Source organism: Dermacentor silvarum, chromosome 10, assembly GCF_013339745.2.
Source record: "Dermacentor silvarum isolate Dsil-2018 chromosome 10, BIME_Dsil_1.4, whole genome shotgun sequence".
Classification (NCBI taxonomy): domain Eukaryota; kingdom Metazoa; phylum Arthropoda; class Arachnida; order Ixodida; family Ixodidae; genus Dermacentor; species Dermacentor silvarum.
In genome coordinates this window covers 151,213,301-151,227,832 of record NC_051163.1, presented here as the reverse complement: position 1 = coordinate 151,227,832, position 14,532 = coordinate 151,213,301, and the positions used below count along the sequence as shown (strand labels likewise).

General features: G+C 49.4%; 1 protein-coding gene across 1 annotated transcript in view; it reads left to right on the top strand.

Moving 5' to 3' along the window:
- The window catches only part of LOC125940951 (uncharacterized), a 96,077-nt gene extending 94,999 nt beyond the window's left edge, over positions 1–1,078 (top strand). Inside the window, exon 12 of the mRNA XM_049657721.1 lies at positions 845–1,078. Coding sequence (XP_049513678.1) covers positions 845–993 — 149 coding nt within the window. The 3' untranslated portion in view covers positions 994–1,078. The remainder of the gene's footprint in view (positions 1–844) is intronic.
- Positions 1,079–14,532: the final 13,454 nt, after the last annotated feature.

The following is a 14,532-nucleotide window of genomic DNA, read 5'->3' as shown; positions in this document are numbered from 1 at the left end:
GACGCCCAGCTATTACGTTTGTCGAATCTTTGATGACGCCGCAAAGCACTCTTTGTACCGGTGGAGTAGACTTATCCTGTTGATGCCTGGGAATGGGTCGAGATCCAGTGAAGCGGATGTAGATGCAGCAGAATCCGAGAGGACAAATGTATTGCTGGGTTCCACAAAAAAACCTATTTATAGTAAATTATTTAGGGTGCTCAGAGGTTCGCCATTATTTTACAGTCAAGTTATTACCTTCTAGTTGCTGGGGATTTGTCGTCTCGTGCTCACCCAAAATACGTCAGCTGGAAAAGGGGTTTGTGGTTTATCGTATATTCTAATTACAATCCGATGCTATCACGCTTATAAGTTGTGTGCAAGTCGCACATTAAGAATTTTGTGACAGTTTAATTGTAGAAATTTGTTCAATAACGCACTTGCGCCAAGTGAAGGGCCTACAAGAATGAGGATGTATGGTGCACTTCCGCAAACGTGCGTGCGCGCGTGACGTACGTCGCTTCTGTTGGTGGTGCTGGTGGGATGTCATCTAACGGCTTCGCTATACATCAACTTTCCCAGGGTCGAATGGAGGCGATTTTCTTCCCTAGCGTTTTGGACGTCATGGACTTTCAATTATTCACGCAGAAATTACGCAGAAAAGGGCACAGGCAACCCTGTCTCAGCACTAAAACATGTCAGTCTAGTGTATGTTGCCCTATTTCTGCCATTTGAACGTCGTTATTGCAAATGGCAAATAAAACTTCAGTGTACTAGAGAGTATTTATGTGCCCTCATACTTTTGCCGAGCTATGGGCTATCTCGCCAGGGAAATAATCAATCCTGATTGTATACGATGCTGCAGGAATCAAGAATCCCCGGAGAGGTTCCATGGCGTCGTCGGTGCCATCTATTCCAGCGATTCATGAGACTGAAAACTGGCCGGCACCTACTTCTGCAACGCCGGTGTCGACGGCGTCGTGCGACCCTGCAGAAGGGTGTACGCAGACGTAACAAGTTTCATCTGCAAGATTGTAGGGTCATCGGGTACACAATTAACTTCAGCCATGGTTTTGTCCAAGCACAAATAAAGCGAAACACTGGCGGCTTTTTATAGGGTGATCTGTGCATGAGGACACCAAGTCCAGGGTATGTTTTAAGCGGTCCTAGTGCAACATACGTCGTGAAATGTATAACCCAGTGCCTAGGAGTTGAAAATATTGCAGAGGTTTGTCATTTTTTGCATAATAAGTATACTTTAACGGGTACCAGCAGTTAGTCAAGCAATCAGTTATTAGTCAATCTCGTATTTCCACTCGCAAGTGACGAAGCTTTGAGATGTCACACCCATATTCAAAAATGCTCTTCGGCTCAAAGTGTTTAACTATTCAGAGTATTGTCCATGTAAATGCTTCCGAACTCGATCTGGAAACATTAACAGTGAAGCTGTTTAAGCAAATCCGTAAAACCGTTCTCGTCGACCGAAAAAACTTTGAGCGATGAGTCACCTGGGTTGCCTAGCAGCCACCTCGAGGAGCGGTGTGTGCTTCGCCTCCTCTCCGTGCCGTGCGCATGTTGCCTTGACATGAGACGTTAAGGAGAGGGAAGGAGAGCATGCGCGCGGCGTGCTCTAAGCTCGGGAGAAAGACAAAACTAAAGTGAGAGAAACAGGGAGAGAAATAAATTGCAGCAGCACCAACGAGGCAACGCGCATAGCTGCTGCCGACGCCATCCGCGTGTCCCCGTTTCTCCGTGTTCGCGCCGAACGCGCGCGGTGTCCGTGACTGCAGCAGACTCCTCTGGCGGTGGCTCGGCAGGTTCCGACCAGCCACGCCCCGGCAAGTTTGGAGGCGCAGCTTGGCCGTGACATCACCATGCATCACCAAGTCATTATGAAGAAATCGCTTCGTGTAACCTGCTTTTTCACCGCGTAGTCCGGAGCCGCCGCGACTGCGGCTGAACTCTCGTCGACTCTGTGGCGAGTACATGTAGCCTTGCATGCCACTCAAAAGGCAACGCCTAAAACCTGACAATGTGCCCTCGGTCTTCTCACGAAAACGCAAGGCAGAAATGATCAGCGGCGCGTTTGAAAAGAAGCAAAAAGATGTAACATGGGATGACCAAAGATCAGGACACCCGAAGAAGCCGCTAATCTCGAAGCGCGTCGCACGGCCAAGCGAGAATCTGCGCGTCGGCGGCGTGCCGATTCGGAATACCGTGCCTAGCACCACTTAGCATTTCCAAGAAAAACATAGCCAAGCCTAGTAAAACCTGGAAGAAGTTAGGTCGATCACCAGCTCCGTTGTTTACTCCAGCCTTACACCACTAGTGCTAGCTGCCCACGTTTATATTGCGACCACCGCACAATTTCTGAAGGCGTGCAAGGATGTTCCTTGGATATATATGAACATAGTGTCGTAATCGGGCAAAAAGACAGTTGCACCCGAGAGGCGATGCTTCCAAGTAAAAACTACGTATAAACTAAATTACGCGTAAACGTATATAAGTTTAACGTAATACGTATTAACTAAATTGACAAGCATAGTGTCACCCGCGCACAAGCAAACGCATCTCACGCGATGACCACGGAACCTCTCCGTCAAAACTCTAAATGTGAGGAAGCGCGTTAACAGCGGTGAGCGATTTTATCTTCGTGGTGCCTCTCGCGTCAACGCGAACTAGGCGGCCAAAAAGCAGGTTACACGAAGCGATTAAAAGATAAAAGGCCGCGTGGCCAGGTGGCCGCGTGCGGCCGCTGCCATACGCAGCAGCCTCCGGAGTAGAACCCCCCCCCCCCCCCCTTTCGCGCCTTGAGTGTGACGGAACACGGTGCCCTTCTTCCCCGCTAATGCTCTCTCTCATTTCAACGCGAACTAAGCGCACACGAACCAATCAGCACTCGGTGGAATGTTGCGCCCCCATCGCAGATCGCTTTCAAGATAAGACCCTCGCGGCCCGCTGCTCCCTATGCAGCAGCCGCTGTAGTAGAACGCCCCCTCCCCCTCCCCCAGTGCCTTGTGCGCGAAGGAAGACGGTGCGCTTCCTTCCCGCTTTCCTCGCTTGCGCGTGAGATAGTGCAGTTATTAGGTAAATTAACAACATATATGGCGATGACAAAGCGAGGACACTATAGACCACAATTCGTTACTCTCAGAAAAAAAAGTTTTCACAAGTTTTCCTCGGTTTTGATGATGATGATGTATGGTGTTTAATGGCGCAAGGGCCAAGTATGGCCAAAGAGCGCCATGCCAGTGCTTGTGAGTTTGCAGTGAAGCGATGAATTCTGAGAAATAGATGTGGTGTGGCTGTAAAGGGGCCTAAAAGAGTCGCTGTAAAGTGCGTAAAACATACATGTATTAAGATCATGGCAATGGCTAAATGAGGTGTGCTATGAAAATGAAGAATGCATTCAGGGAGAATGATACGATTTACAAAATATAACAGATGCAAGAATTGGCCAGAAGCACAATTGCCTAAACAAAGCCCTTGAAACACAAGGGCCTGAAGGCACGTGCTATAAAAATAAACTATCACAGCAGCATTCTCTGGAGAGAGGATGCGCTACGAACTTATTGGGCTAATAACGTGTAGTACAACATCGTTCAAGAAACGGAGAACTACTTTGGCGTTAAAAAGAGGTTCTTCACCAATAAACATCGTAGGATGAAGAGGGATATGATAGTGGTATGCTACGGGGAAATGTTTCCTTCGCTCTGTTTCGGCTTCCCGACACTCCAGTAAGACGTGGAGTACGGTCAGCCTTTCCTCACATCTGCCACAGAGGGGAGGTTCAGCACCAGTTAAAATATATGAATGTGTATCATATGTATGTCCTATTCTAAGGCGGCAGTGTGTCGTGACTTTGTTAATGATGGCCAGTTGCCCAAAAGGGGCTTAATTACATGGAGTTTGTTCAGTGTTTGTTCATCCCATAAGTGTTGCCAATAGTTTCTGGGTTTTTTGCGTAGAAATGGCTTTAAGTCTGTGGCAGGAACGGGTATGGAAAAATTGCTAGGTTTTGTTGCTATGGAAGTTGCCATTTTGTCGGCAAGATCGTTACCCTCTATATACCTGTGCCCAGGCACCCACCATATTACAACGTGTTGATTAGAAGCATACATATTGCAGAGTAATGAATAGAGGTTATTTATAACAGGATTTTTCTGTTTTCGTAGAGATTTCAAAGATTTCACGACACTTAAGGAATCTGTGAATATAATGGCCTTTGGGAGCTTGGCTTTCTTGATGTGTTTAGTAGCCGACAGTAAGGCATAGGCCTCTGCCGTGAAGATACTGGTTTTAGGATGTAAAACGTCAGATTCAGAAAACGATGGGCCAACAGCCGCGTAAGAGACGCCGGCTTGTGATTTCGACGCATCCGTGTAAAACTCTGGGCAGGTGTACTTCGACTGAAGCTCTCGAAAGTGCATATGTATGTGCGCCTCTGGGGCGTGTTTTGTTACATCTACAAATGATGTGTCGCATTCAACGATTTGCCATTGCCACGGCGGCAACAGCTCTACTGGAGCCATCAGGGAATTTTCGAGGATTGGGACATTCATTTCATCGGAAAGTTTTCTGACCCGCATTGAGAAAGGCTCTCTCACTGAGGGTCGATTATGGAATAGTGCAGCAGATGCCATATCGTTAAGATGTTTGTAGCAAGGATGTCGAGGGTTAGACTGTACTTTGAAGAAATATGTGAAACTGCTGTATGTTCTTTGTAGGTGAAGGGACCACTCATTTGATTCTACGTATGGGATGATGAGGTTAGGATGATGAGGTTAGGATGATGATGTTAGGAAATTCGCAGGCGCAAGTTGGAATACGCTAGCGCAAGACAGGGGTAATTGGAGATCGCAGGGAGAGGCCTTCGTCCTGCAGTGGACATAAATATAGGCTGATGATGATGATGATGATAGACTCTCAATAGGGCTTGTTCTGAAGGCGCCTGTGGCTAATCGGATACCCAGATGGTGGACGGGATCCAGTATTTTTAGCGCGCTTGGCGCGGCTGAGTGGTATACCATGGCACCATAATCCAAACGTGATCGAACAAGGCTCTTATAGAGGTTAATTAGGCACTTCCTATCACTTCCCCATGTTGTATGAGAGAGAATTTTCATTAAGTTCATTGTTTTTAGGCATTTTGCCTTCAGATATTTGATGTGCGGAATGAAGGTCAATTTTGCATCAAGTACAATACCTAAAAACTTGTGCTCCTTGTTCACAGGTATTCGTTGCCCAGACACTTCGATACTGGGATCTGGGACTACTCCTCGCTTTCTTGTGAAAAGGACACAGGAACTTTTCTGGGGGTTAAGGTTAAATCCGTTTTCGTCTGCCCATTTCGACACTTTGTTTAGGCCTTGCTGTATCTGTCGTTCACAAACTGCGAGGTTACAGGATTTAAAGCCTAATTGCACATCGTCTACATAGACAGAATAGATGATTGCTGGAGGTAGTGATGCACGGAGCGAGGTCATCTTAACAATGAACAGCGTGCAACTGAGCACCCCTCCTTGAGGTACACCAGTTTCTTGTGTAAATGGGCGGGACAATACGTTGCCAATTCTGACTCGAAAAGTACGGTTAGACAGGTAGCTTTCTATAGTGCTAAGCATATTACCTCGAATGCCCATGTGCGACAGGTCTCGTAAGATACCGTACCGCCATGTCGTATCGTACGCCTTTGCCATATCGAGAAATATAGACAAGAAATACTGACTGTGTACAAAAGCATCACGGATGTTTGCTTCGATGCGAACGAGGTGGTCGGTTGTAGATCGACCTTCCCTAAAGCCACATTGAAATGGGTCAAGCATTTTGTTAGACTCTAAGAAATGTACAAGACGGCGATTGATCATTTTCTCAAAAAGTTTGCAAAGGCAGCTCGTAAGTGCTATAGGCCGGTAGCTGGTCACCAATGATGTATCATTACCGTGCTTTAAAATTGGGATGACAATAGCTTCTTTCCATTTAGCTGGCAGATACCCAGCGGCCCAGATAGTATTAAAAAGTGTGAGTAGTGTGATTTGCGTGTCGGGGTGCAAGTGCTTAATCATATCGTACATGATTCGATCCGGACCCGGTGCAGAGCTCTGACATGCTGACAAGGCGGCTTTAAGTTCGGCAACGCCAAAAGGACGATTATAAGGGTTATTTGGGCTGCATTTTCGGTTTAGTGGCTTACATTCTTCTGTTGCTTTGTACTTCAGGAAGCTCGCTGAGTATTGGGTGGAGCTAGACACATGCTCGAAGTGTTGACCAAGTGCGTTGGCCTGGTCTTCCAACGTGTTTCCTTCTTTATCCACCACGGGCAACGGATGAACTTGTTGTCCCTTAAGCCTCCTTAGTCCGTTCCATACTTTTGCCTCCTGTGTGTATGAATTGATGCCGGACAGGAACTTCTCCCAGCTTGCCCTTTTAGCTTGCCGTCGCGTTCGCCTTCCTTGTGATTTTATGTTTTTAAATTCCATCAAATTTTCTGCAGTTGGGAATCGGCGAAGTATGCCCCACGCTTTATTTTGTTTTTTACGCGCCTCCTTGCACTCATCATTCCACCATGGAACTCGTCTTCGGGATGAGCGACCGCTTGATTGTGGAATGAACTTCTTTGCTGCCTCGATGATAAAATCGGTAAAATACGCTGCCGCGTCATCTATACTAAATTCGCTGATAAAATCACGGGATATAAAAGTCGATTCCTTAAAACGTTTCCAATCAGCAGAGGCTAGTTTCCATCTAGGTACATGTGGAGGGGAGTCACCTTGCGTTACTAGGCTTAGAGTTAATGGAAAGTGGTCACTTCCGAATGGGTTTTTGATTACATTCCATTCTAAGTCAGGAAATAGGGAAGCAGATCCAATCGCCAAGTCTATCGATGAATAGGAATTGTGGTGAGGATTATAATATGTTGGCTCCTTCTTATTAAAGAGGCATGCACCGGAGTTTACTAAAAAGTTTTCTACGAAACGGCCTCTCGCGTCGCATCGTGAGTCTCCCCACAATGTATTGTGGGCGTTAAAATCTCCCACGAGTATGTAGGGCTCGGGAAGTTGATCGATAAGATTATAAAAGTCTGTTTTCTCGAGGTGATGATTTGGGGGTATGTAAATAGAACATACCGTGACCAATTTGTTAAATAGGATAGCCCGAACAGACACTGCCTCAAGGGGCGTCCGAAGGGCGACGTGTCGACAAGCTACGGACTTGTCGGCAACTATTGCTACACCGCCGGAGGCGTTAGCCTCGTTACGGTCTTTTCGGAAGATGGTGTATTGACGAAGGAAGTTTGTGTTTGTAGGTTTCAGATGTGTCTCTTGAACACACAGCAACTTTGGATTATGTTTGTGTAGGAGTTCTGTAATGTCGTCGAGGTTGTGAAGAAGTCCTCTGACATTCCACTGAAGTATTTGTGTCTCCATAATGACAGATGTGTTTGTGCTGTGTGTTTAAGAGGTGAGGATTAGCTCACGGGGCCCTTTGCAGGCGCCGTGATACGAGATTTTTCTTTTCTGGAGCGGTCGAGAGATTCTCGCCGCTCCTTAGGCGCTGGTGGCGCCGTCTGGCCGGTTGTTGTGTCCATCGCATCTTGCGAGGCGCTGGACACGCGCTCTTGCGAGCGGTTAGTTTGACGTGAAGGCCTCGTCTCGAGGGACGAGACCTTGGAGGCCACCAGCCCTGAGGTCGATGGCCCCGTGTTCTGAGATGGCGGAGCAGCCTGAGCTGCAGCCGCCGAGGGGGCGGATGGCGTCGCTGGCGGCTCACTGCGTGTGAGCCGGACAGCCGCCGGAAACCGTTGTGTCGCTGCCCCCTGACGCGTCACATCGGCAAAGGTGTTTTTGGGCAGGTATGATACCCGCCTACGTGCCTCATTGAATGATATGTTCTTCTTTACTTTGATTGATACAATTTCTTTTTCTCTTTTCCAGGTAGGGCACGACCGCGAGTATGCGGCGTGCTCCCCATCACAGTTTACACAGTGGAGAGAGTTTTCACATGATTCAGAGAGGTGTTCGTTCGCACTGCATTTCGCACAAGTCTGACGGCCTCGGCAGTTCTGTGAACTGTGGCCAAATCTTTGGCATTTGAAGCAACGGAGAGGGTTGGGGATGTACGGCCTTACTCTGATTTTAATGTAACCTGCCTCGATGGTTTCTGGCAGCACACTGGAACCGAATGTGAGTATTAGATGCTTAGTGTCAATTTCTTTACAATCACGCCTCATTCTGATCCGTTTTACGTTGATTACATTCTGTTCTTTCCATTCTTCCAGAAGTTCAATCTCGGTAAGCTCCATGAGATCAATATCGGAAACTACACCGCGGATGGTGTTCATGGTGCGGTGTGGGGTCACTGAAACGGGTATGTCCCCAAGAGACACTAGGTTAGATAGTTTTTCATGTTGCTTTTTGTCGTGAAGTTCCAAAAGAAGGTCCCCACTTGCTAGTCTGGATGCCTGATAGCCTGGGCCAATTGTCTGAGTTAGACATTTGGAAACGAGGAAAGGCGAGATCATTCTCGTTGTCTTTCCTGGTTTCTCACAGTGAATTACTTGATAGCGGGGGAAGTTCTCGGTGTTACGGCCAAAAAATTTAAATACTTCTTCGGTGCGCCCTCGTTTCTGAGGGTGATCAGGGAGTTTGGGAAAGGATCTATCCATCCAAATTTGCAGTTTTCGGCAGTAACGCCAGCCGCCCACCATGGAGCGCAACAAGGGGACGCCACAGGTCTTATAGAAAACAAGTCCTGCGGACGCCAACTGTACGTCACCACTATAACCGAATATGAAGTAACCTAGGTTGGCTCCTCACACAGGGTTAACCCTCGCTGCCAAGAAGGTCGGAAGTAATATAGAAGAGAGTAGATGACAGGAAAGATAAAAAGGCGAGAGAGAAAGACGAAGACTTGAGAGGGGGACAGGAAAAGGCAACTACCGATTTCCCCCGGGTGGGTCAGTCCGGGGGTGCCGTCTACGTGAAGCAGAGGCCAAAGGGGTGTGTTGCCTCCGCCGAGGGGCTTGAAAGGTCCAAACACCCGGCATCGGCTCAACCCCCAGGATCCCCCTTTCCCCGGACACGGCTAAGCCGCGCACGGCTACACGCGGGAGGGTCCAACCCTCGTGTGCTCGGGTACGTGGTGTCGCAACACACCAAACGCCTGCTGACGCAGACGCCCCTGCGGGGTTTCCTCGGTTTTAATTCCGGAATAAATGTCCTACGACGCACTGACAGCCCTGGTGTTTAGTCTTTCGCAATTATTGGTTACGTCTTTGTCTTTCTTTAATGTGGTTACACACACGTTTGGCTCCGACGGAGAGCCAAAGCCCGTCGCATCGTCGCAACGCTCAAGCCCTCTTTTGCCGCCCAATGTTATTGATGTCGTTGTTGAAGGTGTCTCTGTGCTTAGCCTCATTGACACAGGTGCCGCCATTTCTGTGATAGCCGAAAAACTATGCCGCTCAATACGAAAAGTCACGACGCCTTTCTTTGGTCCATTGCTCCGCACGGCCACAGCACAACACGTCCAGCCGGTGGCTGCGTGCACCGCCAGGCTTGAAATTCAAGGAGTCCTCTACATCACCGAGTTCTTCGTTCTTCCGCACTGTTCACGCGATATTATTTTAGGTTGGGATTTTCTCTCGCGTCACCAAGCTGTCACTGATTGCTCCCGTGCCGAAATCGCCTTCTCTTCGCTTGGTAATGCCATGTCTGACGACGTTTCGCTTTCCTGCACCAAGTTGTCCCTCACTGACGGCATCCAGATACCTCCGCACGCATCTGTTCTGGCACCTGTATCCTGTTCCGTTGCCTCCGACTCTACCGTGCTCTTCACACCTTCCACTGCTTTCGTTCATCGCCACATCTCGCCACTCCCAACCGCGCTACTTGGCCTTCAAGCAGGTGCGACTCACCTTCCTGTATACAACCACTTCCCATTCCCGATTACGTTGCTTTGCGGTGAATCTGTCGGCACTGTGGAACATTACGAGACCATTATCACGTTGGCACTTCCTATTGGATCGTCCGAGGTCAACACCCTCTCCTGTAGTCCCGTACCTGCCACATCGCCTGAAGACGTTTTCATTGCGCGTATCATCGACAGAACGCCGCGTCATTGATGAGCAAGTAGATGAAATGCTACAGCGTGGTGTCATTGAACCGTCCGACAGTCCATGGGCATTGCCAGTCGTTTATGGATGGCTCGATCCGCTTTTGCGTGGATTATACGGCACCTAAACAAAATACACCGAAAGGATGTTTATCCATTGCCGCGGATCGATGACGCCTTAGACTGCTTACAAGGTGCAGAGTGCTTTTCTTCCCTCGATATACGTTCTGGTTATTGGCGAGTGCCTATGGCTGCGGAAGATAAGCCTAAAACTGCTTTCATCACACTAGATGGCTTATACGAATTTCGTGTGATGCCATTCGGCCTTTGCAACGCGCCCGCGGCTTTTGAGCGGGTGATGGATACTATTCTTCTAGGCCTCAAATTGAACACGTGCTTGTGTTATTTGGATGATGTAGTAGTGTTTGCACCAGATTTTCCTACTCAGCTTCATCGCTTGGAGAAGGTTTTACGCTGTCTCAGTGACGCTGGCCTCCAACTGAACCTGAAAAAATGTCACTTTGGGGCGCGCAAGCTGACAATTCTCGGACATGTCGTGTCGAAGGACTGGCGTTCTTCCCGATGCCGCAAAGCTCCGCGCTGTTAAAAAATTCCCAAGGCCAACGTCTCTAAAAGACTTGCGTAGTTTCATTGGCCTCTGCTCGTACTTCCGCAGCTTCTTTCGAAATTTCACTTTGATTATGACACCCTTCACATAGCTTCTTCGGGGAGACCCTAATCTTTCTGCGTAGTCGCCGGCTTGCGACGAGTCCTTCGCGACGCTACGTCGCCTGCTTACACCACCGATACTGCGCCATATCGATCCCACTGCTTCCACGGAAATCCATACGAATGCTAGCGGCGTTGGTCTTTGCGCTGTGCTCGCCCAGCGAAAGCCCGGCTACCAAGAATGTGTTGCATACGCGAGCCGCACTCTCACGAAAGCTGAAGCTAATTATTCAGTCATGGAAAAAGAATGTCTAGCGATCATCTGGGCCATTACAAAATTTCGTCCATACCTGTACGGCCGGTCCTTCGATGTCGTAACCGATCACCACGCACTTTGCTGGTTGTCGTCCTTCAAGGATCCCTGCGGCCGCCTAGCCCGGTGGGCACTGAGGCTCCAATAGTACGACATCCGGGTTGTCTACCGCTCAGGCAAGAAGCACGCCGATGCCGATGCTCTTTCACGCTCGCCTGTCCACGCCGACATTGTCAGTGTCTCCGTCCTAGACGACAGACTTCCCCCATTCGCTTCTGTCGAGATGGCTTTGGAGCAGCGCAAGGACTCCTGGATTTCATCTTTGATAGATTACATCTCTGATTCACCTGCACGCCCACCATCCCGAGCGCTACGCCGACAAGCTTCGCACTTCGCAATCCGCGACGGAATCGTCTATCACCGTAACTTTAGTCCCGACGGCCGCAAATGGCTGCTTCTCATACCCCGGCAGCTCCACACTGATGTATGCGCCGCTTTCCACACCGACCCTCAGTGTGCACACGCAGGTCTCTTCAAGACCTACACCAGAGTACGTCATAGTTTTTATTGGCGCGGTATGGACACATTTGTGCAAAAGTACATTCGCTCTTGCACAGAATGTCAACACCACAAGCCTGATCCTTGCCGCTCCTCTGGACCAATGCAACCTTTCCCATGCCCTTCATGACCCTTTGACCGGGTTGGAATAGACGTATACGGGCCTCTGCCATACACGGCTGCTGACAATCGCTGGGTCATTGTAGCTATAGACCACCTCACGAGGTATGCAGAAACGGCCACTCTACCAGCCGCGACGGCTTATGACGTTGCCTCCTTCCTGCTTCAACGCTTCGTTCTATGTCACGGCACTCCCCGCGAACTCCTCAGTGACCTAGGCCACTGTCTTTCTCACCGATGTCATTCAAGCACTTCTCACTGAATGCCGCATTATTCATCGCTGTACCACCGCATATCTCACCCGCAAACAACTGGATTGACAGAGCGCTTTAACCGAACTCTTGGCGACATGCTTTCGGTGTATATCGCCTCCAATCACACCAACTGGGACCTCATCCTTACCTATGTCACGTTCGCCTACAATATGGCACCCCAGGCAACGACGGGCTTTTCTCCTTTCTTTCTTCTATATGGCCGAGAACCATCATTTCCCATTGACACTATTCTTCCTTACTGTCCCGACTTATCAGAGGGTACACCGGTTTCCGAAGCCGCTCGGTATGCCGAAGAGTGTCGGCAACTAGCTCTCTCTCTCTCTAAGCACGCAAGAACAAGCGCTACAGAAATTTCGTCATGACGACGGGTGCCCCCACAACCAGTTTTCGCCTGACGCTCTCGTTTGGTGGTGGGTGCCTCCTACTTTACACCAGGTGTCTTCTGCAAGTTTGTCTCCCGATATCATGGACCCTACCGGTTTCTCCAGCAAGCTTCTCGGGTGAACTATGTCATCGAACCCTTCTGACGCCCCATACGGACCTGCGTCGCCGCCGCCGTGAAACTGTCCACGTCGATCGGCTCAAGCCGTATCACGAGCCCTTCGTCCTCACGACGCCTTAGGCCTCCTGTGCGGCTCCGTTTTCCGCGAGGGGGTAAGATGTAAGGAAGAAGTGCAGATCTCCGCAGCCGCATCGCCAGTGCTACTGAAGTGAGGCTCGGGCTCGACGCTATTCCTGGTGCGCCTAGCTAAGCCTACGCTGTTGTGTCTTCCTGTCGGCGTCCTTCGTGTCGGCCACAGCCATGGCTGACTTCCTTGTCATCATCATCATCATCATCAGCCTATATTTTATGTCCACTGCAGGACGAAGGCCTCTCCCTGCGATCTCCAATTACCCCTGTCTTGCGCTAGCGTATTCCAACTTGCGCCTGCAAATTTCCTAACTTCATCATCCCATCTGGTTTTCTGCCGACCTCGACTGCGCTTCCCTTCTCTTGGTATCCATTCTGTAACCCTAATGGTCCACCGGTTATCCATCCTACGCATTACATGGCCTGCCCAGCTCCATTTCTTCCGCTAGAATATCGACTATCTAGAATATCGGCTATCTATCGGCTAGAACTAGAAAATATCGGCTAGAACTAGAATATCGGCTATCCCCGTTTGTTCTCTGATCCACACCACTCTCTTCCGGTCTCTTAACGTTAGTCCTAAGATTTTTCGTTCCATCGCTCTTTGTGCGGTCCTTAACTTGTTCTCGAGCTTCCTTGTTAACCTCCAAGTCTCTGCCCCATATGTTAGCACCGGTAGAATGCAATGATTGTAACGTGGTGTGACGTGGTGTGGAGCAGAGGTAGAATACCCGGCTTCAAATTCCTTGTCATACTTGATCTAAACTACTCGATGAGGCGGCCAGTACTTCCACGAGAAATCAAAACGCCCAATTGAAGAATTAACATAATTAATAAAAAAGTTAATTAGCGTAATTATGTTAATTCTTCACTTGGGCGTTTTATCTTACGGCCGCCCCTCTTCTGGTGCCTGGTCATCACCGCTACACATGGTCCCCAAGTCATCAGGGGACTGAAGACTGTGCGGTGACTATCGCGCCCTCAACAAAGTGACGGTACCAGGACCCCTACCCGATACCACACATCCAGGACTTCACGCTCAGTGAAGTCAGTCATGGTCAGTGGTCTAATTGATTGATGCTTGAAGGACGACAACCAGCAAAGTGCGTGGTGATCGGTTACGACATCGAAGGACCGGCCGTACAGGTATGGACGAAATTTGGTAATGGCCCAGATGATCGCTAGACATTCTTTTTCCATGACTGAATAATTAGCTTCAGCTTTCGTGAGAGTGCGGCTCGCGTATGCACCATATTCTTGGTAGCCGGGCTTTCGCTGGGCGAGCACAGCGCCAAGACCAACGCCGCTAGCATTCGTATGGATTTCCGTGGAAGCAGTGGGACCGGCCGTATGATTAAGCGTCATTATCTTACGGCACATATTTGAATCTACGAATTATAGCCACTGAGTTCGCAAGGCGTATCCACTTGGAACGAGTTCTCAACACTAAACCAGTTTCGAGATATTAACTTTCAAAGTGTCTATGGCGAGCCGTCAACGTCTCGACGACGACGACGATGTTGCGCCTCGGCTGCTCCGCACGTTCGAGCTGAGCGCGAGAGTAGAACGGCGACAAGTCGGCAAGCACGGCGGCAAGAGCAACAGCGTCCTGTGGTAGTGCATAAATAAATGTGGGCAACCAAACGCCATCGCGTCTTCCCACAAGTGGTGACCCTCGACTTCCGACGGCAACGCGCCACCTGCTCATTCCTTCGCCAACGCACCGAGCGTCCATGGTAAACACCTTCAGCCTCGTTCCTTCCGGCTGATCATAGACACCACACCCAACAGCGACGTCACACCGAATCCCGCGGTACCCGAACCTGTCGTCGCTACTCTCAAGCTACCGGAGTTTTGGCAGTCGGACTCAGAAC